Below are 25,236 nucleotides of genomic sequence, written 5' to 3'. Positions count from 1 at the left end.
TGGCACATTTTTCATTTAAATATACTGGTACAATTCAACAGAGGTCTAGTATGCAGGACCAAAATACAGCCCGCTGTAACACACCACCTGGGTACAGAGCGACCATCTGTTGACTGTTCACAATGGGCTTTCAGTGAATTCCTGGATTCTTGTTTCTGAGTAATTATACTCACAAGGAATTTTGTTGTGGTGACTGGAGACCCTTGCCAGAAACTTTCAAGGCTAGTTGTGTTGTCCCCTCTGATGCATCTGCTGAGGCTGATCAGTTTGCCTTTTACAAACCGAGTTTTAACAATTCAAGTATCGTAACAAAAATCCTTTGTCACATCTGTTGGTCACATGATGCCTGTCAGTGCTCATTGGAGCAGTCCTTCAAATGTTTCCCCATCTGGTCCAGGTGTGGGTGATAAAATACTCCATGGCAGCTTGGTGGAACAGGACAGGTGAAGAGTAACTGACCTGGCAAACCTTTAGCTCAAATCCATGTGCTCCTCCTCAACACTGTGGAGAGAAAAAGGCACAGTGCAATTCAGGTGGAAAGTTGGATGGCCAAGACCTTCAGAGTGCTTACAGTAGTGTGTTTTTACTGGGTCTAAATATCAAACCTATAGAGGTTTCTTGGGAATGAGCCTAATCAGTTTTCAAGTTGAGTAGTACAGTAGTTCAATACTGTGACTGCATGAATTGTGCTGGTTGTGTCTTTGGCACAGGTGTGTGCCATGTGTTGCCATGGGCTTAGGTCTTTCATATCTCCCACATTCCTGGTGTACTATCTTTCCTGCATCCCTCTGCTCTTTAATATCTTATCTAAACATGGCCTTGTTTCATAGCTTGCATTTATTATTCAAAGCCAAGCTATTTTATTCAACGGTACAATAATGCATTAATGACTAAGAAGGCATTCTTCACTGGCAGGAATGAAAATGAGTGTATTGTCTGACAAGCAACTAGACATGTGTAAAGACATTAGAAGGTAAACCAGATCAAACAACAAATTCCTTTTTTGCAAAACTCATTAAAACCAACTCAGAGTGTAGTGAGTCACGCTCAGTGGAAATTTGCAAAGTAGTTGGCACATCTTTTGCCAATCTAATTGTTGGAATGAACCATATGGTATACATTTATCAAAGAAGCATGAACATGACTGATAGCCTCGCTATAATTAAGTATGGCAGTATAGCCATGTCGGATTATTTGAATACTCAAAAAATGTCAGGAGAAGACGTACTTTAGATACTTCGCTCTCTCTGCCATGTTATCCCTCTGCGGCTGTAATTGAAAGCTTGTGCTCTGTTAAAAACTGATCGGCAATTCCGTAATTACCTTTGATCGTATCAATCCCCTTTTTTGTATCCAACCTCCAAGGGAGGCATGGGCAATTCCCCCAATCCCGAACCCAAGATCTAAGGCAGATGGTGGGGCAGGGCACCCTCAAATATTGTCCCTCCAGAGGCCTCAGCTGCTATTTCAGGTGCTGCTGATGAGCCATTCTGCATGTGGCTTGGAAACCCAGCCCTTGGACTGATGTGGTACGGTATATCCCAGATAACTGTTGGTAGAGACTTTAGTTAACTTGGAGAAACTGTAGAAAGTCTTGGAGAGTTTGTAATCTTTTATGGTACCCATACAGTAATACATACACTGCACTCAGCAGAAGTAACTGATGCTTTGTAGGTAGATTGATTCATTGCATCAGTAGAGCATGTTGCTAGGTTTTAGAGAGGAGAAAAAAAAAACAACGTATGTCTCTGCCCCTGTGACAGTGGAGAGTTGTTTTCACTGAAGCCCAGTTTCTCTCTCTGGAGGTCAACATTGTGGGTCAGTACCCATCCTGCTTACAAGGCAGTTTCTTTAACAATGGAACAGGCCTATCTGGCAAATCAGAAGCCGTTCTGAACTGCAACTTTGGACATATTTGTTGCCATGAATGGGGTTATTGGAAGTATGTGATGTGGCCTCCAAAGGAGCAATTGGATAACATCCAGTTTAGAAACAAAAGGGCTTTGGTCCAAACTGATCACCACAAAGACCAAACTGTGCTCTTTCATTGTCCATATCGACACCATGTGCGTTCTGGGCCACATTGACTGAATGTCCATCAGTCAGCTGGATTTGTTGCTGACAGCTTTATAGGCCCTGTTTTAATTTTGCAAGCCACTCATGTCAACATGAACCCCGATATGGTTATAAAAGCTGATGGAGCTTTGTCGGATTGATTGTTTGCTAAACAGATGCACAGAGAGAGAGAAAGGCGGCGGAGTATTTTTTTCGGTAACATTACACTGTTTCTGTATCCCGTAGTGTAATTTCTTAACACAGTGCACAGGTGCTCTCATCTCCTCTCAGCTCCACAGTTTGAAAGGGATCACAGAGGGCTTTGATTTCCCCCACCACACACTCTCCCCACACCCAAATCCCTCAGCTCCGAGGCCACACGTGTTTACCATACAGATGACCTCAGAGTGGCAGGAATGTACCATGTAATATTAGAGGAACACTCGCATTAAGACGGCTCTAACTTGAGAAAAATTTTGAATTACAGTGGTAAGCATATTAAATAAATTCAAGGTCCCATGTGTGAGTCTCTGTGGGTTGTGTTAGTTTTGTAAGAAAGCAGCCAGGCGGCTGATGTTGCCTGCAGCAGGGGGTTCAAATGAAGCATCAGTATGATCAAAGGGAAGCATTTGGCTGTCCTCAGACATCACAGTTACTTAGTTATTCATTTCAAATATTTGCCAATGGGACTAGAGAACTTTCTCTCTCTCTTATACAATTGTCAGATCATAATCAAAGGTCGCGCGCACACTAAGGCAGACATACCTGAAAATGCAGTGTGTGATCATTTTGTTCACACTGCTTTTAAAAGTTTAAGATCTACACTCAAATGTTAAACCAGTAAAAACTTTTCCATCACCCTCTCTTGGTAAACAAAAAACAAACCTCCACTGCTCATTAAATATACTATTATTTGGGGTTTTTTAATAGTCAAGTTTTATAGTTCTTACCATAAAGGTCTACTCTCTTGTACCCAATTTATTAAAGATATTTCCTCAGAGGGCATATATTGTCATTCAAAATTAGCAGTCACAGAGCTGACAGGGGGACAAAAGATTGATGCCTTTATATGTGAAAGAGGTCTCTAAAAATACCACTTTCTGTAAGGCTAAACTAATAATATAAAGACACATTTTCACATCTATCTGCATCAGTGTGGACATGGCCCCAAATTTACTTTTTGTCATTGCTGAATTTTCTTCAGCTAAAAAGTGTGTTTGCAAAATGCGTCCCATTTCGTGGCAGTGCTGGACCTGCAATTTTCTCTGACAGGTGCGTTGCCTTTTAGCACAAATTCCCCCATACTTCAACTTGGTGCTACAGTAGCTTCAACTGCCAATGTTAGACTCAGAAAATGAATGATTTAATGAGTTTCCATGTGCAGTCATGAATGTAATTGTGTTAAATGATCCAGTACACTCCTTTGTGTCAATGCCATGGTAGCTTTGTTTTAATCCTCACATTCTCTGGAGATGGAAGCAATTGGAAGGTTTGTCCATTCCTCCAAAAGGCCTAGTGGACTTTAATGCAGTCAAATTTAAACACAGCTACTTTCTTAATGCACATGGTGATCTACCTGTTATGTCAATGAACTAAAATTTTGAGTTGTTGATTAAAGCCAAGCCTCTACATTGCTGTTGATAACCTATCACCTATGTTGATTATGTCTACGGTTCGCTATGTTGAGAGCGTAACTGCTGTGATAAGAATTCATTCAGATTTAGTTTTGCTGAAACGCCTCCTCTGTCACATCTATCGCCATCTACTCTAAGTGGTTTATTTCCTGGTGAGTGCCAGAAAGGAAGTAGCTGCAGTTTCTAAAAAAAACAACAATGTAAATTGTTAATTTATCAAGATTGCGAGAAGATTTAATGCTGATGAATGGCGTGGAGCCTTGTGGTAATTTGATTATTGCATTAAGGGCACGTGCCTGTACGAGCACACACATAAATGCAGCTCTCGCCCCTCTTTGACGGGAAGTTTTCTAATTGAGTCAGCAGCTGATAGGCCATTAAGTAGCTTGATGTACTGAGCTATTGATGGTCTCCTTTAAATGCTCTCAGGGATCTTTTGGCTGTTTTTGCAAGGCATTCGTTGCTGTCTAATTCTCATGAAATGCCAGTCTGTGTTTCAATCCACTTTACTTCCATATGAGAGTATTCATTAGGCAGTAGGTTGGCCAGAATGAAATGCTTGGCCAAGGATGGGTTTTCACTGTATTGGTTTGTTTCTGGTTCAGTTCTCTAGTTCAAATGATGTTGACTACAAAAGCTTAAGTTCTCATTGAGATAAACAGAAATAATATTTATTTTTAGCTATTTAGGAGGTCAGAGTGAGTATCAGCAGGGAGGCAGACAATTACAAAAAAGCAAATTGCAATTACAAAAACAACTGCACATGAAAATGATTTTTAAATGTAATAGTAACTGTTGTAAATTACAATTACAGACTGGCACAAAAGATGGGAGCAGCATATGTCTGTAGTTATACAGATCTTGCAGTCATTAAAGGAGTAAAAATAGTCTTAGTCACAAAAACGGCCAAATTATTTTATGTGGCAAAGTTGAACCTCCCTGCCCGGGACAGAAAGAAACAGGACAGTTTCCAAACTATGACTCAGAATGAGAAAAATTATTCATTGTGACATTGAGAAAGCTGGTCATTGTAGCAGAACCCATATTCACGAACGGCCTACATTTGAAAGTGGAAGAATGGCATAACCTGCTGTAAAGAGCATACAACTGGAGGACTGTGAAACACAATATAAAAAAGATGGTTTGACAAATAACACTTGTTCATATGGGCTGGGATTAATTTTAAGATATAATAATATTAGGTACACATAATAATGTTACAAATAAGCTCTGTCCCAGTGAATGTTACATTAACTTTTCAGTACAAGAATAGATGAGTACAGTAACATGATCCCATTTAAAAGAACCTGGTGTATATTTTGATGTAGACACTGCTCTGTCACAATTTTCCCATATTCCAGGAATAACGTGTCTCACAGCTGAACAAAAGAGTTGACGATAAACAATGAATCATACTCCTTTTATGGACTCAAACATCACCGCACAAGTAACGTAACCAGATCAGAATTTGTTTCATGATTTAATTTTCTCAAATCCCACTATGATATTTCTGAGATATTTAAAGCTGCTCATGAGAGTGACCTCAAGCTCTGTTAAGTAACGATTTTCATGTATTGGTAGGTGTTTGCTTCATGATTACCGCATTGACTTTAAGGTTAAGCTTTGCCCAGAAAAAAATCATCCTTGTCCAGTGCCACTAACTGTATAATTTATATATTTGCCAGTGTTCCAAGAAACAGCCACTAAGACTTTACAAGCTGCTATCTTTAATAATATCACCTTGTCTCGTGAGTTGTTGAAATAATACAAATAATTTGTGAAGGCATGTTGCAGCCTTGCAGTGTTTTCTGCCTTTTAAGATGAGGGATCACTCTTTGCCCCTCTCCGTTGGTGTCTGTGTGGCTCTAAATCACCTCATTAATCTGTTTCCTCTGCTGAAGATGTCTGGCCCAGGCTACCTTCCATTAGCAGAAATCCATTATACGTGGCCCTGGCCAGACAGCACACAGAGAGGAAACAATTTGTGTGTGGCTGCGTTTGTGGTAGATCTCAGTTGTTCTGTTGAGGATGTAAATTAAAATGAGGGGCACTCTGACAGGTGTGATTTCTTAGAAAAGACCTCAGAGGGTAATTTACCTGCACATACAACCTGTTTAACTTAGGCCTGCCCCTCTGCTATCTTATGAGACTTGGGTTTTCAGTTACAGGCACTGATGAGGGTGTGTGTGTGTTCTTGGTGTGATGCAGATCAGGTTCCATTTATCTTGGAGTTATTTTCAGCTTTAATGAAACACCTGAGACCATTGCGGCCAACCTCGTATCCCTACAAGCATTCCAAAGATGAGAAATAATGAGCTGCATTCAGCTGTTTTCTACTACTGTAGTGTACATGTGCTTTCCTTTTTTGTACATCAATAGATTTTAGATACATGTTTGCGTGCTGATTTGTAAATCTGAAGTGTGCAATTTACTAAGGCGGAATTATTGATTGATATGTTTGTCTATGGACTTACAGAACAGCAACAACAACCAATATGGCCACATGTGAAATTATAATGCAAAGTTCCACAAATTCTAAATTTGGGAACATTAAAACAAATCACCTTTTCTATAAATCTCCCAAAATAAAAAATCTCATTAAGGAGCCAACTCAACACATAAATGCAGATTTTTTTTTTTCAAACAAATGATTAGAATAAGTATATTTTTTGCAATTGCAAGAGTTGTCATTTTTATTAGCTCTAATGTATTGAAATTGTAAGAGGTGAAAATCAACAACTGTTGTATTGACAGCTGAAGTGATTAATGTTGTCAAATTTAATAATCTCTAGCTAATTAACTCCTTGCCCTTGTCTGCTTAGCTTACTCTTTGCATTCAAATGTTTTAACTATGCTGATAAAGATCTTCAATGAAAAACACCTGGACTAATGGAGTGCACATTTGCTCAAATATGCCAAGAGTGCATTGTATTTCTGCATAACATTTACATTTGTGTATCATATTTGACCAGAAGATACTGTTCTTTTCGACATTCAGGTTCTGCATTTATCCTGATTCGGTGTGTCTTTTCTCTTTGTGTTTTCTCAGAGATCCGGGCCCAGTTGGTGGAACAGCAGAAATGTATGGACCAGCAGACAGAAATGAGGGTCCAGCTGCTGCAGGATCTCCAGGACTTCTTCAGGAAAAAAGCAGAGATTGAGATGGAGTACTCCAGAAACCTGGAGAAACTGGCCGAGCGCTTCATGGCAAAGACTCGCAGCACCAAGGATCACCAGCAGTACAAGTGAGGACTGTCTTAGTGTTGGCTCAATTTGTTTGTGATGTTATGTGGGTTCATTTTTTGCTTTGGGAATACTAATAGTCTGCTGGTCTATTTTATTTCTTGAAACAAAACAAGATTGTGGCAGACAGATGGAGCTCATTTTCAGTATAATGCTGATAGAATCACAAAGGTCTAATGTGATTATTGTGCTAATCAGCCATATCAATCTTCATTTCATATTCAGCGTCAGTCAGATGAAAACAGAAAAGCAGCTCATTGACATTTTATTTGCATTACTGTCTCATTCTCTCTTTCTGAAGTTCTACTGCTAGAACACTCTCTTTTCATACAGTTATGTTTACCTGTCTAGTGTAGGAAATTCATCTTTACACGTGTATTTCTTGTAGTTTTTTCCTTTAACATAGCATGACTTTTTATATTGTATAAAGTTCCACAATACAGTAGATTATTATACAGTGTTGTGCATTGCAGTAGGGATTTGGCCTTTCTGTTATGAAATGCACTGAACTTAGACACAGACATGGCTTAATATGTGAGATTTAAACTTTAAATGTATTGTCTTTTTTTTGTTGATTACTATTTGAAATTTTACCAATACTAATACATATTTTGAGGAATATAAATATTGTCCTTTGATCAGAAAATATCCACACAAAGAATAAGTAGAGGACTGAATTTGATCTGGAAATTTTGATTTCAAGTTTCCACAATATTGATTGAAAGAGAGTATCCCAAATAATATGTATGTTAGATACCCAGCTTTAAACCTGCATGACTGAGAAAAGATTAGTATTACTATGACTCTAAGTATAATACAAGAGGAAGTTTATATTTGTCTCAGACAAACCTGGATGTAGAGGTACAAAAGAGAATAAGACATACAATTTAGAAGCATTTTATCAAACTAATTAGAGGAAACCACTGACTGTCACCTTTTACTTTCTTAATCTTACTCTTCTTTCTTCCTCCTCCCATAACCTCTCTCTCTCTCTCACCATAGTTTAGTGTGCTGTAGATGTTGACCTTATTACACTTCAGGACTCTATTCATGGAAAAAGCAGACATTAGCATATTGTTTGAACTTGTGGTGGGAGCAAAAATAAAGTGTATGTTTGTCCCCGCCGTCTGCAAATAGACCCGGCTCTCTGTATGAAGCTCCGATGGCTCTAGCAGCTGTGTGTGCCCGTGTGAGTAACTGGTGAGGGGACTCTGGTATGGCGCTCTGTGGTTTTCATCGCGTGGTGTACAGTCTGGCCATTTGATTCACAGGGCAAACATTTGGCAAGTGCCTAGGAGCCTATTCCTTAAGTAAATATAAGACGTCTGAATATCATTAGAACCCCTTCTGTGGGTTTTAAATCATGAGGTCTATATTTTTGTATTCACATAAACAACACGCGTACAGTAAGGCTTCTGTGTTCTCCACATTCTCTTGGCTGTTTTCATTGGACAGATTTGTCTGTGGTGTGAAAAAAGTTGCGTTTTTATTCTGTCTGTAGCTTTTAGCCGACATTCATATGACAGGTCAGCTTTGTCAAGCATCAAAATGCTGAAGTAGCATTAAAATGAATGGCTAAATCGCTGGGTTATTAGTCTAAACAAGCTGCAAAGGGGACCAGTGCTGTGACTGTCACTGAAGCTACATTTCTGAATCTGGTGAGACAAGTTAACGTCATGCTTGCTGTTAAAACTGCATTAATATGCAGTATGTGTAATAGTTTGTGATTGTTTGGAGGATAATTTTACCCTTTTTTCGCCCTAAATTGGAACCCTCAGTGGTCACACAAGCCTCCTTTCAATACACCAGCTACTTTTGTTTCACCCATCATCAAAATACAAGTAGAAATTGATTCTACCTCCTTAGAATCCCAACTTCATTTTTAAAGGCCATTTTGCTAGTGACTGTGGGGACATGATCCCTCACTGGCTTCCCACCTGGCTGCAAAGCTTGCCATTTGTTTTTGCTGAAATTAAGGAACCAAGCCAGAGGTTTCACTACTTGATATTGAACCCAGGTCTCTGCAGTTGGTGGGTAAATGGTTTAATATATGCCACCAATATGTCATCTTATGTCCCACAGGTCTAAACCTGCTATGATTTGAGACACTAGGAGAAAGTTTGATACAGTAAAAGTTCAGTCCAATCCTCCTCAGGAATGAAATAAAGTTAGTGTTTGTCAAAAGGCACAGTTTGTGCCACCTGTGGGAGAATTGCGCCAGCTCGCTGTTGGAAAGGAATACATCTTGCTTCAGGGGAAGTGCCCTGTGAACTGCTGTTCAGAGTCTGTTGAGTCTGACAAAACTGGAGACACTGGGAGGTAAAAAATGCCAAGTAAAATAAAAGCTGTTTTTAAAGACACAGAGATTGTCTCAGTCTTTCAGCTGTGGGGGCTCTGGATGACATATCTGCTCTCACAAACATTTTTATATGTTTAATACATAATTAAATATATTAAACACAATGAATCATTCATGTTGTTATTTTTATTTGATTAAGCCAAAAAGGTACTATTAAGGTCTTTAAAAAGCAACCTGCCTTTTGGGGAAAAAAGAGAAGTGGAAGATAAAACAAAAGATTAAAACAACTTTTTTTTAAATACATTGAATTTAGAGTAATTGTATCGCAGATTTCACTTTCATTTTTATCTTCACTTTTATGTCAACGGATAAGGGTGATATCCTGTCTCATATCACAATGTCTATAGTAGCCACTTTGTAATACAGCTTATAAAGAAAAAAGCCTCCAGTTTAATCACCATAGTGCTGGTCTGTGGTGAGTATGGCTTTTACACCACCCTTGATCAGCCCTACAGGGGGAACAACAATCCACCACCATAGTAAATGGTGACCAGCAGTCCTCTGACACAGGAACTTGAAGCATTTAACCTCTTCCTCTCTGGGCCACGTGCACCTTGTTGTGGACGGATAAGGTGTAGAGGAAATCAGGAAAGGAAAAGGACACAAAGCACTGGCAACATATACAGTCGTGACAGCAGCTCTATAATTATAAGAATACTTGTTGTTTTGGCCTATGCTCACACACTTGCATATAACAGGTAACTATGAAGTGAGTTATATTTTTTTTTAAAGAATCACTGCCCATGATGACTCTAAACACACCAACCTATTTGCCACATTCAGAAGCTGCAGCTGTTGCTTTTCTGTAGGTTTGTTTAACCTGCTGAAACCCATAGCCTCCAGTTGTAAACAAAATCAGTTCAAGCAGCTACAAAGACGTTCTGCTTCCTTGACAAACGGACTGTTTAATTTGCAGTAACATGTATTGACCTACATGTTTTTCTGCTGCGGCTGTGTGGCACCTCAGTGACATGTGCAGTTGTATAAAAAGTTAAGAAAGACCTTTGTGTTTCCTCCTAAAGTTAAGTTTTTCCTTTTCATTACCACCACAGGTAGGAACCGTGAAAAAAAAGTTTGCAGTAATGGAAAAATGAGGAAAAAGTCCCAATTAAACTTGATAATTAGCTGTTGTAAAGTAAAGCGAGGAAACACTACAAAAAAGACATGCTGTTCAACATGAGGCATGATCATCTCTCTTGTGAGCTGTTTGTAATGTTTTGTCAGGCAGTACTGCAGGGGAGCACGCAGCAGTAGCCACTAATTGTAGCAGTTACATCAGGGGTTTAGACATTGAATGACCATTAATGACAATAAGGAAAAAGTTAAACTCCACCAGTGTCATCCTGCAAGACTTTTTTTTTTTTTTTTTAACTAAAATTGATTTAATTTCTACTCCAGACCCCCTTGTGTGTGACTTTCTCATGAAAAAAAAAGGTAAGACAAATTGGAAATGTGATTTTAATGATGACAATTAGGTGCAGCACAAACATGTTTTTCTTATTCTTTACCATCTTATTAATCATCACTTAACCCCTCGGATTTATCTTTTGGCCCATGAAGTGGATTTCAGATGGACACACCCAGTCAATATTAGTAATGCACAATATTGCCTTGTTAGTGACATCCTGACAACCACAATTTCTCAAGATATCAAGATTTTCTAAATATATATTCATGTATGGACTCTGCACACTCCACTTCCTGAGTTCACAAATAGTGTTCATCTCTGGATGAGCGTTTATTCTTTTCAAAAAAACTGCGAGAAAACAAACAACAGGCCCACATTATGATGTCCAGTCCACACCAGCCGTTTTGGGGAGCGCAATTCAGTCCTGTGTCCATTTGTGTTATAGTGGCAGTTTGCAGAACACACACATGCACGCACACACACACACACACACACACACACACACACACACACACACACACACACACACACAAATGAACAAATATGGGCAAACATTCTCTCCTTGTCTCTCCCGCTCCCTCTTAAACATACTCATACACACGCACATGCACACCACCAGATACTGTATTATGCAAAGTTTGTTCAGGGAGGGACATGGAGATGGTGCGCAGAGGACTCATTGAATTATTTATATTGCCAAAGCCACAGTGGGGATCATCTTAAATAGGCTGCTTTTATCCAGAATTAGGTTTCTGGTTAAAGGACTTCCTCTCTTTGTCTCTAAGGATAAAATGAAGGTGTACAACATGCTGTGGCTGCATACTGTGTCTAGTGCTAGAAATGACTATCTGCAGAGCATTGAGCTTGAGCTGAAAAGGGGATAAAATTGTAAAAAAAAAAACATTCTCATTGGACTAAAGCTCAACACAGTTTTTGATTTCTTCGCAAGACGAGGGATGCACTGATACAAGTAAATCAAACTGTCTTTATAATGTTACACAGTAGCTCAGCCTAAAATCTGCACCATGTTGCTTGCTTTTCATTTTTAAACTTTAATCTTCCTGCAAGTGATGCACTCAGGCCAACTTGGACTTGCAGTGATCACTTAGCCTTAGAAGCCGCTGTAAGGCTACACTGTAGATGAATGTCAGTTACTGTGTTGCAGCTATAAAGGCAGCCAGCTCGCTTCATTAATGAAAGATGTTATCAGCAAGGCAATAGAGGACTTTGCCATTTTGCCTCTGCTGCTGATAAGAGCTCCTGCTTAAATTCCCTGCATACTGAAGTGGTAATGTTCCTTCATTGTTAGCAGCCATCTACTGTATGAGCATGCAAGTATGTTGACATTGACCCAGTGGCTCCTGGATTTAGGCCGCATGAATGAACAAAGCACACACATTAAAAACATTTGCAGCAGCCAGAAAGTTGCTATCAAGCTCCTTTTTCTTTCCCCACTCGTCTCCCTCCCTGCTTCTCCTGGACAGTAGTTTCTAGGGCAGACCCCTGAAAGTCAATGAGTCGTATCAGCTGTTGGCGACTGACAGTCGAGCTGTCGTAATCAATAAACCTGTTGAAGACAAGGAGTCATTATTTCAAAGCAGACAATATTGTGAATTTATTAAAAGATGTCAGGTCTATTGTTTTTTATTGTGATCTAAAAATAATCTCAAAGAATTTTGCTTGTTAATTTATTTTTGTTTAGATGTATTTATTAGTTTTTATGTTTAAAGAGAAATAAAATAGGCCTATCCTGTTGAAGAAGTGTCAGTTATTTTATAGTGGACAATGGCATGAATTTATTTCAAACTGTTTCATTTGTTTATTCATTTACATGTTGTTTAAATGTTTAATGCCATATGCAGTTTTCTTTTATTGATTTTTTTTAAATGTTTAAAAATATGTTACCATGACTCTGTTGCATTTGATTATGTTGGTCATCACTAAAACTCATGCCAATGGATTTTCTGATTGCTAGTTAGTAATAGTCAAATAGTCAAATTCTCATATTGAACAACCAAATCTGATTTGATTAACAAAGTTCTGCACCAGGTACAGTTCAAGTTCAAGACCTTTATTTGTCCCTGAGTGTAACGACCTCAGACAGGAAGGAGGACTCAAACGCTTAACTCGAAGGGAATTTATTAAACAAAAAACGCTCTCAAGGAGGATGATAAAAGGGAACAAAAAACGCTCACTTGGAGGACAGAATGAAACAAGGCTTCTCGGGCTGCATGACGGTGACGCTGACAAGACAAAACAAACTGACCCAAGACAAGGGAGACAAGGACTATTTGAACATGAGGTAAGGGGACACAGGTGGAACCAATCAGGGGCGGGGTTGACAATCACAGCGGAGGGAAGGCACACAAAGGGAGGAAGTCAGGATCTGAAACAAGAGGGAAAAGGTGAGTACAAAATAAAACAGGAAGTGCATGACAGGACGGGACATGAGTGACTTGACTAAATTAAAACATAAAGGACCAACACATGACACAAGACAAGACATTAACAAATTTGACGAGACATAACAGTACCCCCCCTTCTAGGGCCGACTCCTGACGGCCCAGGACTCCCAGAGTGGGCATAAAAGTCCCTGACCATACCCTTGTCCACAACAAAACGTGAAGGGATCCATGAACGCTCCTCTGGACCATAACCTTCCCAGTCCACCAAAAACTGTTTCCCACGGCCACGGTTACGAACCGCCAGGAGCTTCTTAACAGTATACACAGGCCCGCCACCGACAATCCGGGGGGGCGGAGGGGGGGCGGCGGCAGGCACCAGAGCACTTTCCCTGACCGGCTTGATCTTGCTGACGTGGAATGTGGGGTGGACCCTCAAGGACCTGGGAAGGCGTAGACGCACAGACACAGGGTTAATGACTTTTGATATGGGAAATGGACCCACAAACCTGGGAGCCAACTTCCTGGAGTCGACATGAAGGGGCAAGTCCTTGGTGGCTAACCACACCCTCTGGCCAGCCCTGTAGGGAGGAGCTGGCTGTCTGTGTCTATCTGCAGCTGCCTTCATCCGAGCTGAGCTCCGGAGGAGGGCCCGCCGAGCACCGGCCCAAATCCGCTGACAGCGTCTGACCATGGCATGAGCGGAGGGGACCGTGACCTCCTTCTCATTGGCAGGGAACAGGGGAGGCTGGTAGCCGTTGACACACTGGAAAGGTGAGAGACCTGTGGCAGATGAGGGAAGGGTGTTGTGGGCATATTCCACCCAGACGAGGTGGTCGCTCCAGGTGGTTTGGTTTTGGGAGACAAGGCATCTTAGGCACGTCTCGAGCTCCTGGTTGAGGCGCTCAGTCTGCCCGTTCGACTGTGGGTGATACCCGGAGGACATGCTCACCGTGGCACCAAGGAGCCGGCAAAACTCCTTCCAGAAGCTGGAGATGAACTGCGGCCCTCTATCTGAAACAATATCACTGGGAAAACCATGGATCCTGAACACATTAATCATCATGACCTCTGCAGTCTCTTTGGCAGAGGGTAACTTGATAAGAGGGATGAAGTGCGCCATCTTGGAGAAGCGATCGACCACTGTCAGGATGGTCGTATTACCCTTCGACAGCGGCAGTCCTGTTACAAAATCCATGGAGATGTGGGACCATGGTCTTTGAGGGACTGGCAGCGGGTGCAGCAGGCCTATTTGGGCCCGAGGTGAGGCTTTATTTCGTGCGCACACGGGGCAGGCCGCCACATATTCTGAGACCTCCCTTTCCATGGTCGGCCACCAGAACCGCTGCTTGATTACATAGATGGTTCGCTTGACGCCTGGATGACATGTGAGCATGGACGTGTGAGCCCAGTGGATTACCTTGGAGCGTATTGACAGAGGGACAAACAAACGGTTTTGTGGACACTCACTTGGTGCTGGGCTCACATCATTAGCCTGCTTCACCTCTGATTCTATCTGCCATGACACCGCTCCAACCACACGGTTCAGTGGAAGGATTGTTTCGGGTTCTTTGGCAACAGGTTCAGGGTCATGAAGACGGGATAGAGCATCTGGTTTAGTATTTTGTGAGCCTGGGCGAAAAGACAGTGTGAAGTTGAACCTGTTAAAGAACAAGGTCCATCTAGCCTGACGTGAATTGAGCCTTTTAGCTTTCCTGATGTATTCAAGGTTCTTATGGTCGGTCCAGACTATAAAAGGTTGTTCTGCCCCCTCCAACCAGTGCCTCCACTCATCTAGAGCTGCCTTGACAGCCAACAGTTCCTTGTTTCCCACATCATAATTTTTTTCTGCAGGTGTCAACTTACGTGACAAATAGGCGCATGGATGCACCCTGTTGTCTTCGGCGGACCTCTGGGATAACACTGCCCCAATGCCCTGATTGGACGCATCAACCTCCACCATGAACTGCCGCTGGGGGTCCGGAACCGTGAGCACAGGAGCTGTGGTGAACCTTTCCTTGAGGCACCGAAAGGCTTTCTCGGCTTGGGGGGTCCACTGAAAAAGTATCTTGGAGGAGGTGAGTGCATGCAGTGGTGCAGCAACAGAGCTGAAGTTACGAATAAACTTTCTATAAAAATTGGCAAATCCCAGGAACTGTTGTACCTTTTTCCTGGTGTCCGGAGTTGGCCAATTAGCCACCGCACTGACCTTTGCTGGGTCCATCTGTACCTTGTTGGCCGTGATAATGTAGCCCAGGAAGCTGACAGTAGCTGCATGGAAGTCACACTTTTCACCTTTGACATAGAGCTGGTTCTCCAACAGCTTCTGAAGGACTTGACGAACATGAAGCACATGTGACTCCTTATCTGGTGAAAAAATTAGAATATCGTCGATGTACACAAACACAAAAATGTTCAAAAACTCTCTCAGAACATCATTCACAAATGCTTGGAAAACAGCTGGAGCATTGCATAGCCCAAAAGGCATGACCAGGTACTCGTAATGACCATTAGGAGTGTTAAAGCCCGTCTTCCATTCGTCTCCTTCTCTTATCCTGATGAGGTGATAAGCATTCCTGAGGTCTAACTTGGTGAAGACGGTGGCCTTTTGGAGCAATTCAAAAGCAGATGCAATTAACGGAAGCGGGTAACGGTTCTTTACGGTGATGTCATTAAGAGGGCTATAGTCAATGCATGGCCTGAGTGAACCGTCTTTCTTACCCACAAAAAAGAAACCTGCACCAGCTGGAGAGGAGGAGGGTCGGATTATTCCGGCCTTCAGTGAAGAGGTTAGGTATTCATCCATGGCCGCTCTTTCCGGCCCAGAGATGGAGTAGAGACGCCCCTTGGGGATGGGGGCACCAGGTAACAGGTCAACGGCACAGTCAAAAGGTCGATGAGGAGGGAGAGACATGGCCTTCCTCTTGTTAAACACATCTTTTAAGTCATGATAGCATGAAGGTACATTACATAAATCTGGACAGTCAGTGTCAATGCCCCTGCTGCGTTCACTTCCTGGGCTCTCAGGGATGTTGGTCTGCCTCACCTGAATAACTTTACATGAGTGTGCACAGTCTCCTCCCCACCCCTTGATTTCCCCTGAGCGCCAATCTATGTGAGGGTTATGTTTTTTAAGCCACGGAAACCCCAAAATCAGTGGATGCTGTGCCGAGTTAAACAAATGAAACTGCATAACCTCGGTGTGGTCGGCTTTGAAAGTCACCTGAACGGGTTCAGTACAATGAGTCACTCTAAACAGTCGACGACCATCCAAGGCACTGGCAGTTACCGGATGGGTCAGAGGAATAGTCTTAACCTGGTTCTGTCGAGCTAAGCTCCAGTCCATGAGACTTTCGTCTGCCCCAGAGTCAATTAAAACCCCATGAGTAACTGTATGGTTGTTGAGGGAGAATTCTACCTGTGTCAGTTGACGAGGAGGAAAGGCGGAGGTAAGCCTGCTCACCAGCGCCCTCCTCATGGCTGGTGAGCTCGACCTTTTCCCGGACAGGTGGCAAGTTGATGGCCTGGCTGGCCACAGTAGAAGCAGCATCCCTCTTGCAGACGACGCTGTCTCTCCTCTGCAGTGATTTTGGTTCCCCCCAGCTGCATAGGTTCCTGTGGCTCTTGGGGAGGCCGCATTCTCCCAACACCTCCTGGCATGGGAGACGAAGTGGCCCTTGAAGGTTGGAATCCCGCAGAGTAACCTTCGTGACCTGCAGTCCGACGCCGCTCCCTCTCCCTTTCTCTGAGCCTGTTGTCCACCCGAATAGCCATGGCGATGGTGGCTTCCAGGTCCTGGGGGAGCTCTAAAGGTGCTAAATGATCTTTTATGGGCTCAGTAAGACCATTCATAAAAGCATCTATTAGTGCGGGTGTGTTCCACCCACTATCTGCGGCCACAGTGCGGAACTCAATGGCATAATCAACCACTTGGCGCTGGCGCTGTTTGAGCTGCATGAAGACCCGAGAAGCATCTCTGGCAGGTGAGGAGTGATCAAATATTTGACTTAAATTATCTTGGAAATCTGCGAGTGACTGACAGATATTAGAGTCTCTGGACCATTCGGCCGTGGCCCAAGCGGCGGCTCGGCCCGTTAAATGGGACACAATGAAGGCAACTTTAGCCTGGTCTGACTCAAAAGCTGCTGGGTTGAGCTTAAAGTGCAGGTCGCACTGGACTAGAAAGGTTCTACAGTCACCTGAGTTTCCAGAGAACTTCTCAGGGGGGGCCAACTGCAGGGATATGGGGGCAACTGGTCCAGTAGGTGCCGCAGCTGGATTCTCTGCCGGTGGTGTCGCCGGGGGGGCTGCACCTAGGCGCAAAAGGACTTGGTGTAGTTGACCCGCCAGGTGGTTAACCTGGGAAGTGACTGAGGCTTGAAAATCCTCCTGACGCTTGGACAGTTCCTCCACACCCCGGCCGACGGTGCTTAGCTGCGTTGCATGCTGATGGATCTTTGTGACCTGTGCAGCCATGGAGGTTTGGAGATTCTTCAAGTCAGCTGAGTCCATTGTTGGTCAGTTCGTTCTGTAACGACCTCAGACAGGAAGGAGGACTCAAACGCTTAACTCGAAGGGAATTTATTAAACAAAAAAACGCTCTCAAGGAGGATGATAAAAGGGAACAAAAAACGCTCACTTGGAGGACAGAATGAAACAAGGCTTCTCGGGCTGCATGACGGTGACGCTGACAAGACAAAACAAACTGACCCAAGACAAGGGAGACAAGGACTATTTGAACATGAGGTAAGGGGACACAGGTGGAACCAATCAGGGGCGGGGTTGACAATCACAGCGGAGGGAAGGCACACAAAGGGAGGAAGTCAGGATCTGAAACAAGAGGGAAAAGGTGAGTACAAAATAAAACAGGAAGTGCATGACAGGACGGGACATGAGTGACTTGACTAAATTAAAACATAAAGGACCAACACATGACACAAGACAAGACATTAACAAATTTGACGAGACATAACACTGAGGGGCAATTGGTTTTGCTACAGTAGAAAATGCAAAAACAACAACATAGGCTACAGATACATGAAGTTAAGTTAAAAATATTAGTAAAAGAGAGAGGAGAAAAAAAGAAAAACAAATATGATTGTGAATGTGATGATGCTATCAGTACTACAGAGTTGAGCAGTGAAATGGCAAAGGGAATGCCTGATGGTTGTCTGAGGTGGGAACCAGAGGGCAGAGACTTAAACTCAAAGTGTAAGGGGGTGGGTACTGTCAGATACAGTCCTAGTAGTTTCCCCATTTATACCTGTGTCTTTGCCCCCTGTGGCCCGTCTATCTGTCTGACTGAGTTCCTGCCCCGGCTGAGGGGGAAATGATGACATTGAGAGATTTTCCTGCCATTATGTGGGGTAAGCAACTCCCAGAGGTTATTTGTCGTCACGGCCTGTCAGTCCTAGCTTGTTTCTCATTCTGTCCTCTGTTCACTGCTGGCCTCCAGTTTGATTTAGTAGGTCAGCCTATTAACAAACATACACAGTGCTTGAAGAAATGTATTCATGATTCATTGGAAGGAACACTGGGGTGCATCAGAGATGTCCACCAGAGTTTCTCTAGACCGTCAGTTATTTTACCAACCCCACTGTGTAACACAGTATCCTTTGACTGTTTTACAATGAATTCTGGGTCCTTCCTGTGTTTGATGTCAAAAAATGGGCTTCATGTGAAAGAATCGTGCTGCTTTTGTTGACTGCCTATAGTGTGACATGCTGAATTTTTATAAGATGTGCATGTACTGTATCAGTTCAGCTCTGGTGCTGTGAATTAGGTCAAACTTTTCGCAGTGAGGGGTCTTACTGTGTCACTTTAAGGAATAAGTTGAGTTTCAGCAAATTTAAGTGCTGCCTGCAAATTCATTGGCTAATCTTGCCAACACGCTGCTTTTATTTGAGCTATTTTGTATTCCTATTCAAATCAGCTTCATCTTTTTAACAACTGGGACAAAACAATGACAGGTGATCAGAGGGAAATCAAACAAAAGCGAAAGACTGCTCTTTGGACGGCTATTTTTATTTTATACATTTCTGCATAGGCTCATGATGCCCAACTTCATGTCAGTGGCCACCTGGGCATTATGCATCTGCACATGCAACAGTGAGCATGAATTAATAAACATACACACACGTGCTGTCTTCACATGTCTAGATTTAGGGCCATAGAATGAAAGTATCGCACTGTCCTGATACATAATGCAGAAACGATTTATGGTAAATGCTCTTTGACAGAGTGTGTGTGTGTGATGCTGTCCAGCAGTCCTGCTGCTGTTGCTCTGGTGCCGCTTCACTTCTTTTTTTCCCCTTTTTTCTAGCTTTCTCTTCCTTTGCACATGTAGCCTGGGCATATAGCACCATCACTCAGCTTTTAAATAAATCAGTTTTTTTCATTCACTGTTTTACTGGTGAGTAATGACCGTGCTCTCGAACACTCAGATGTTTTTCATGTCAGCCCGTTTGGCTCTGCCTTTATCAAATGTAGTTTGCTTCCTGTTTTTGTGAAGTCTCAGGGAAAATTTCAGGCGGTTGGAATGTTTATCAGCTGTTCATTTGGAGAAATGCTTGGTTTTCTGCTCTTGCAGCAGATGCTGTGACATTGCTGAAGGCTAGTTCAGGGCCAGGTCACTTGCAGAGTGCAGACTTTCACCTGTTGTGTTGACAAGTGCTGCCTGTCTATGCAAACTAACTTTGTTAGGAGAGAGCAGAGGCGAGTCTCCATATGGTTCCTGCAAGACTTGACCCCGAAGACCCAACCTTAAAACCTTTTCCAAACAGGCACATGTGCAGCCATACACACTCATATTCTGTGCTGCTCTTTGGCAGGCAGCAGGAATGTTATAGATTAACCCAGAGGAAGTCAGCCTGCAGGCCAGTGCTTACGCAGGGCCCCAGCTCACTCTGGCCTGGACAATGTCCTACAGTTAGCTTGGAAGCAGCAGCACACAGCACAGGAAACAACTCTCAGGCTCAGCTGTATGTTTTACTCTTTAGATTTTTTTTGCACTCAGATTGCTATCTTTCCCCTTTGCTGTGACTTCTCTCCTCATCCTTGTCTGTCTTCTACTATCAGAGTTCATACATAATACTACTTTTCAACTTCACTTAAAATACATCCATGACTTCGCCAACTTCATTCCACTAAGTGTATTTAAAGCCTGAGGCACACTCTCCCCTAGCTGAAGGAAGTCAGCTTGGCTCAGAGCATTGCATGAGCTCTGCCCCAGAAATGTCACTGATACAAATTATTTCCAATTTAACTGTGTAATATAATTGTAATATATGGAGAGTATTTTAGGTCCAGAACCAGCAGTATCTGGGTCATTTAATACCAAGGGAGGCCAATGACGTATCACTGTTCTGCCTTTGCAACAGGCCCTGGTGCACTTGAGCTGTTTGTAGACATCCTGCTTGTCGAGGAACTGTCACAGGCTCCATGTACAAATGACTGAGGCATTGACATGGTGACAGAAAAATGTCACACTGATACCCAAAAACACCTGACTGTTTCCTGGTTTATTTAGGAAAGACCAGAACCTGCTGTCACCAGTCAACTGTTGGTACCTGCTCCTGAACCAAGTGAGGAGGGAGAGTAAAGACCACGCCACACTGAGCGACATCTACCTCAACAACGTCATCATGAGGTTCATGCAGATCAGCGAGGACTCCACACGGCTACTAAAGAAGGTGAGTGCAGGAAATTCCAAATATGTTCACACTAAAGCTAAATATGATTGTCAGGGCACTCCCAAAGACAACGCTAACACACTTTCATTTTGAGTATAAAAGGGAGCTAACCTTGTAATTAGCTGTAACATAATATGTATGATAGAAGCTTTGAGACCTTTAAGTAATTTTCCAATTTAGGTGTATTCCATGGTTGCAGAGGGAAAAACAAAACATTACTTTTAATTGGTTGGTCTGAGAAAGTAATCCAAAACAAAGCAAATGAATGAAAGAGTGAATGAAAAGAAATTAGAGATTTTAAATAAAATAGCTGATAGTAATGTATTTGCAGAGAGTCTAGAGAAAGTTAAAATTTTGGTCAATTAAAGGGGACATATTATGCACATTTAAAGGTGTATGTTTTTAATCTGGGGCTCTATGGGAATATCTTTGCATGATTTACAGTTTAAAAAAACTCTAACTCATACTGAGGCTTTACGCAGCCCCTTAGTTCAGCCTCTGTCTGAAACAGGTCCTTTTAGTTCCTGTCTCTTCAAGGCCATTATCCTGAGGAGCCCACTCTGTTCTGATTGGCCAGCTCTCGGCTGACTTCCACCAGCTGCAGAGTCTACGTTAACAAACCATGCGACAAAGTATAGTAGTATGATTTCGCTACTTTTTCTCCTTCTTCACTCGAATTGTCAACTTCTCAAACACATCCATACATATTCAAGCTGAAATCCAATCCACAATATTAGAGTGGACGTAGACAACGCAGACAACACATCAAACAACCGTAGCAACAAAGGCAGAACGCACAGCCATTTATGAGCATGCACAAAACACTGACGTCAGCTAGCACGGTAGAAAAAAACATTGAAGGCGTTCAGAGCAAGTTTTGGAACTTTGAACTTCATTTCAACTAATGTAACCAACTCTTTTTATATCATTGTCGCTCCCACACTCTCACACATGAGTGGTTCAACCTCCTCTCTCTTGAGTTTTCACTACACCAAATTTGACCTCTACTAGAAGAGGTCGGACGTGACTTTTTCTTTGATCAACAAAACAGAAGTTCGAACTCACCACTAACACAATCCAGATTTTTCATAGTGGTCAGATCGGGCAGCAATGTCTCCAGTCAATCACGTTATATAAACAATCTTTCACTTTCAATTAATCCATTGATTTGGCAACAGAGTATATTTAGTTGCATGATAGTATATATGCTGTACATATATATTGATGGGGCGAAGCTCTGTTTCAGTCCTGTGGTTTAGTTTTGTGAATTAGAGTAATGCAGAGGAGCCTTGGTCACCACAGTTTCGGTTCAGTATTCCTTTGCTCTCCCATCTGAAGACTGTGGCTTCATGACCGAAACCGGGCCTCCGCTTGCCTGTTCCACCACAAAGACGACAACTCCCTAACAGATTATGAGCTCCTATGATGCAGGAGTCACATGAACTCACCACAGGCCCAAATTACAAAGTGGGGTTGCTTCAGAGGAGTGCCTTTGTGTCAGTTTAGTTTGTGCCACTTTTTCTATCTCTTTCTTGCTCGACTGTACTGCAAACCTACATCTAACCTCCAAGTAAAAGTTAGGAGTTTTATATGCGTTTTCAAAGTAATTAACATCTCTTGATGGCTGTGGTTCCATCTGATTGTATGGGGGCGTGGTTTTTAAATACTCACCCGAACCCCCAACACACAAACAGGAAGCTGCAGCAGTCATTTCCTTTTGACAGTGTTTAAAGGCCTATGGTTCTGCTAATGAAGCCAGATGTTAAACAGTCATTTTTTAGATTTTAATCTTGTTGCTCCCCCTGACTCAACACACTGTAATGCTCATAAGGATTGAGTCCCCTCAATGCTCATGTACATTTTTAGTGTATTTCCGTAGATATTTAGCTAAATCCCATCATACTGCTGTGTGTTGCACCCCGACCCATCCGACCATTGCACCACCTGCATCATTATTGCTCGGGAATCTGCAATATCTAACCATATGTGCAAGAGCTGTCCCTTTTTAAAGTTTCTAATGCAGTTTCTCAGTGGATCCAGGTGACACTATGCAGACAAACAGTCTGGTGGGAGGTCCCGGTTCATAGGAGACCTGAGACACGACTCGCCCTCTAATTAAAGCCTCTTTGAGCCTTTGATCTCAGCAGAGCTTCAGTAACGAGGCACCAACAACAGAGAAGTCCCCGATGTTACGTGGGCTCCCTCACAGCTTTGAGGAGACAGCTGTAGTGTTGTCATCCTTCCAGCACATCAAAGACCAGTGTTTTTATTTCCTTGTATGTTTGGGTCTCACGCTGTGTGGTGGAACAGTAGAGGACCCCAGGCTAGCTCTGGTGTCTCTGTCAACATCCTCCAGTTGACCTGTTTGCCATTTGGCATGTGTGTTTATTTCCTCAGTTCTGTATCGTGAACATTTTTAATGACACTACAGCCACAATTCTTTCAGAAAGATAGTTTTTTTCTACTTCCTCTTCTTCTACTTCTCCTTCTTTTTTTCGTCAAGTAGTGGACCTCTCTATCTGTCTTTCTTTCTTTATGCTTGGACAGATCTTATCACATGTATTCAGTTTTCATTATTCATACAACTGGCTCTTTGTTTTACTCTGCCCTGTTTTATTTATAGAAGTCACGTTCTGTGGCTGCAGCTACAAGCTGGATTTCTTGAAGCTTTTTTAACTTTTCCATAGGCAAAGCATGTGCTGGATAGTGTTCATTTTACAGTTACGCAGTTATGGCTGAGAGAAGGCTACACCCGGACCAGTGTGTGATCTATGCACTTAATCAGCAGGAGATAACACTCGGTTTTAGAATATAGTCTAAAGGAATAGTTTTAGAAATAGGTTTTCTTTCTTGGAGTGAGATGAGCACATCAATGTTAACTTAAGTCAGGATGTGGTTAGCCTAGCTTAGCAATAAAATCTTGAATCAGTGGGAAACAGCAATCCACTTGCTCTGTCCAAAGAAAAAACAATTAAAGTGTTTTTGTCACAGTGTGTTTGCCAGGTTGGCACCATTGGGTTTTTATAGCCAAACCAAAATCTGACCATAACTGGCAACCTGCACTACTGGTGGAGAGATGGATAAACCGATAAAACCATAAGTTATAATTCTATTTTGTTGTAAACTAAGATAGCTTAAGAGTTGTTCATATGAATAATTCTATACAGAACCAGCTGTTTCCAGTCTATATTCTAAGCTAGATCATTTCATCTCACTGTTGGAAATTAAACATTTCCTAAAATGTTGAGTTATATCATTTGACAACTAAATAACATTTTTTGTTTTAAATCCACCAGCTAATCCTGCCAGACCTTCTATGCATCTTAACAGAATGTCTGTGTTACAGTGACAAGACACTCAGATCTAAACTCAGTACCACACACACACAAGCCCCACAGGGTATACAACTGCCATCTCTGTACCATGATTAATGTCAGTGGCAATATGAAACCCACCACTCCCCTAAAGCTGACTTGGTTTCTCCTCTGTGGGGATGTTTCATCTTTCTAATGTGGCCTGAATACATATGGTATGAACTTAAAAGGGGAAACCCACTTGCAGGATCCTTTTAATGAATTGGATCAAATTGGAAACCCCCAATTCAATTGAGATTCCTTTAAAACTGGAAGGAGGCTAAATTGTACAAATTAAATCAACGACTTCCGTTGCACAACACAGCATTTAATAAAAATCCTTTATTGCCTGTAATTTGAGGTGTACAGTAAACATGTTACATTTAGAAAAAGTTATTTAAAGGATTTTGTTAGTTGCAGCTTTTCTGGTGAGGGCACTTGAAAACATGTCTTGAATATAATGTCCCTTTGCTTTCATCTCCATCTTTACCTCTCTCACACGCACACACACGCACACACACACACACACACACACACACGCACACATTCTCTCACAGCTCATGTGATCCCTTAGAAGGCTTTTCATTGAGCTCTGGATCACTTCCCAGCCTTCTCAATGGAGAGGAGCTGACGAGTGTTAGATCTGACAGATAGTCAAAGGTTCTGTCCTCTGAACTGACGGTTGCTAATGGATTTTCCCACAGGAGAAAGCCTGTATCTCTGTCATCCTTACGATATGCAAGAATTTACAATTAAAAGGCAGTCTATTTAAAATACAGTACTGTCATCTTTTGAAAGAAATTATTACAGATCTACTATAGAAAGTAGGACCAGACCACCCTATAATTTACCCACATCTCAAGACTTTACTGTGGCTCCCTTATCTAACCTTAATTCACAAACATGCCTGTGGTTGCCTCTTGCCAAGTATGGCCCCTCTTAAAGCTCTGGTTATCCAGGCTTACAGGCTGTTTGCCCACTGATTAGGTAAGAGCCACAAATCAGGGAACTGACAGACCAGGTGGTGGTTAGGAAGGTGTTTCCAATCGGCCAGGTCACCCAGCAAGACTCTCTAATTTCAGAGACCAGCC

General features: G+C 42.3%; 1 protein-coding gene across 3 annotated transcripts in view; it reads left to right on the top strand.

Moving 5' to 3' along the window:
* srgap1a (SLIT-ROBO Rho GTPase activating protein 1a) overlaps positions 1-25,236 on the top strand; it is an 88,080-nt gene that overhangs the window by 23,091 nt on the left and 39,753 nt on the right. For all 3 annotated transcript variants that reach the window (XM_062420275.1, XM_062420274.1, XM_062420276.1), the window contains exons 2-3: positions 6,739-6,934; positions 20,630-20,792. In XM_062420275.1, coding sequence (XP_062276259.1) covers positions 6,739-6,934; positions 20,630-20,792 — 359 coding nt within the window. The remainder of the gene's footprint in view (positions 1-6,738; positions 6,935-20,629; positions 20,793-25,236) is intronic.

The sequence above is a fragment of the Scomber scombrus genome, chromosome 6 (assembly GCF_963691925.1).
Source record: "Scomber scombrus chromosome 6, fScoSco1.1, whole genome shotgun sequence".
Taxonomy (NCBI): domain Eukaryota; kingdom Metazoa; phylum Chordata; class Actinopteri; order Scombriformes; family Scombridae; genus Scomber; species Scomber scombrus.
The sequence above is the reverse complement of the archived record's forward strand: the minus strand, read 5'-3'. Positions and strand labels throughout refer to the sequence as shown.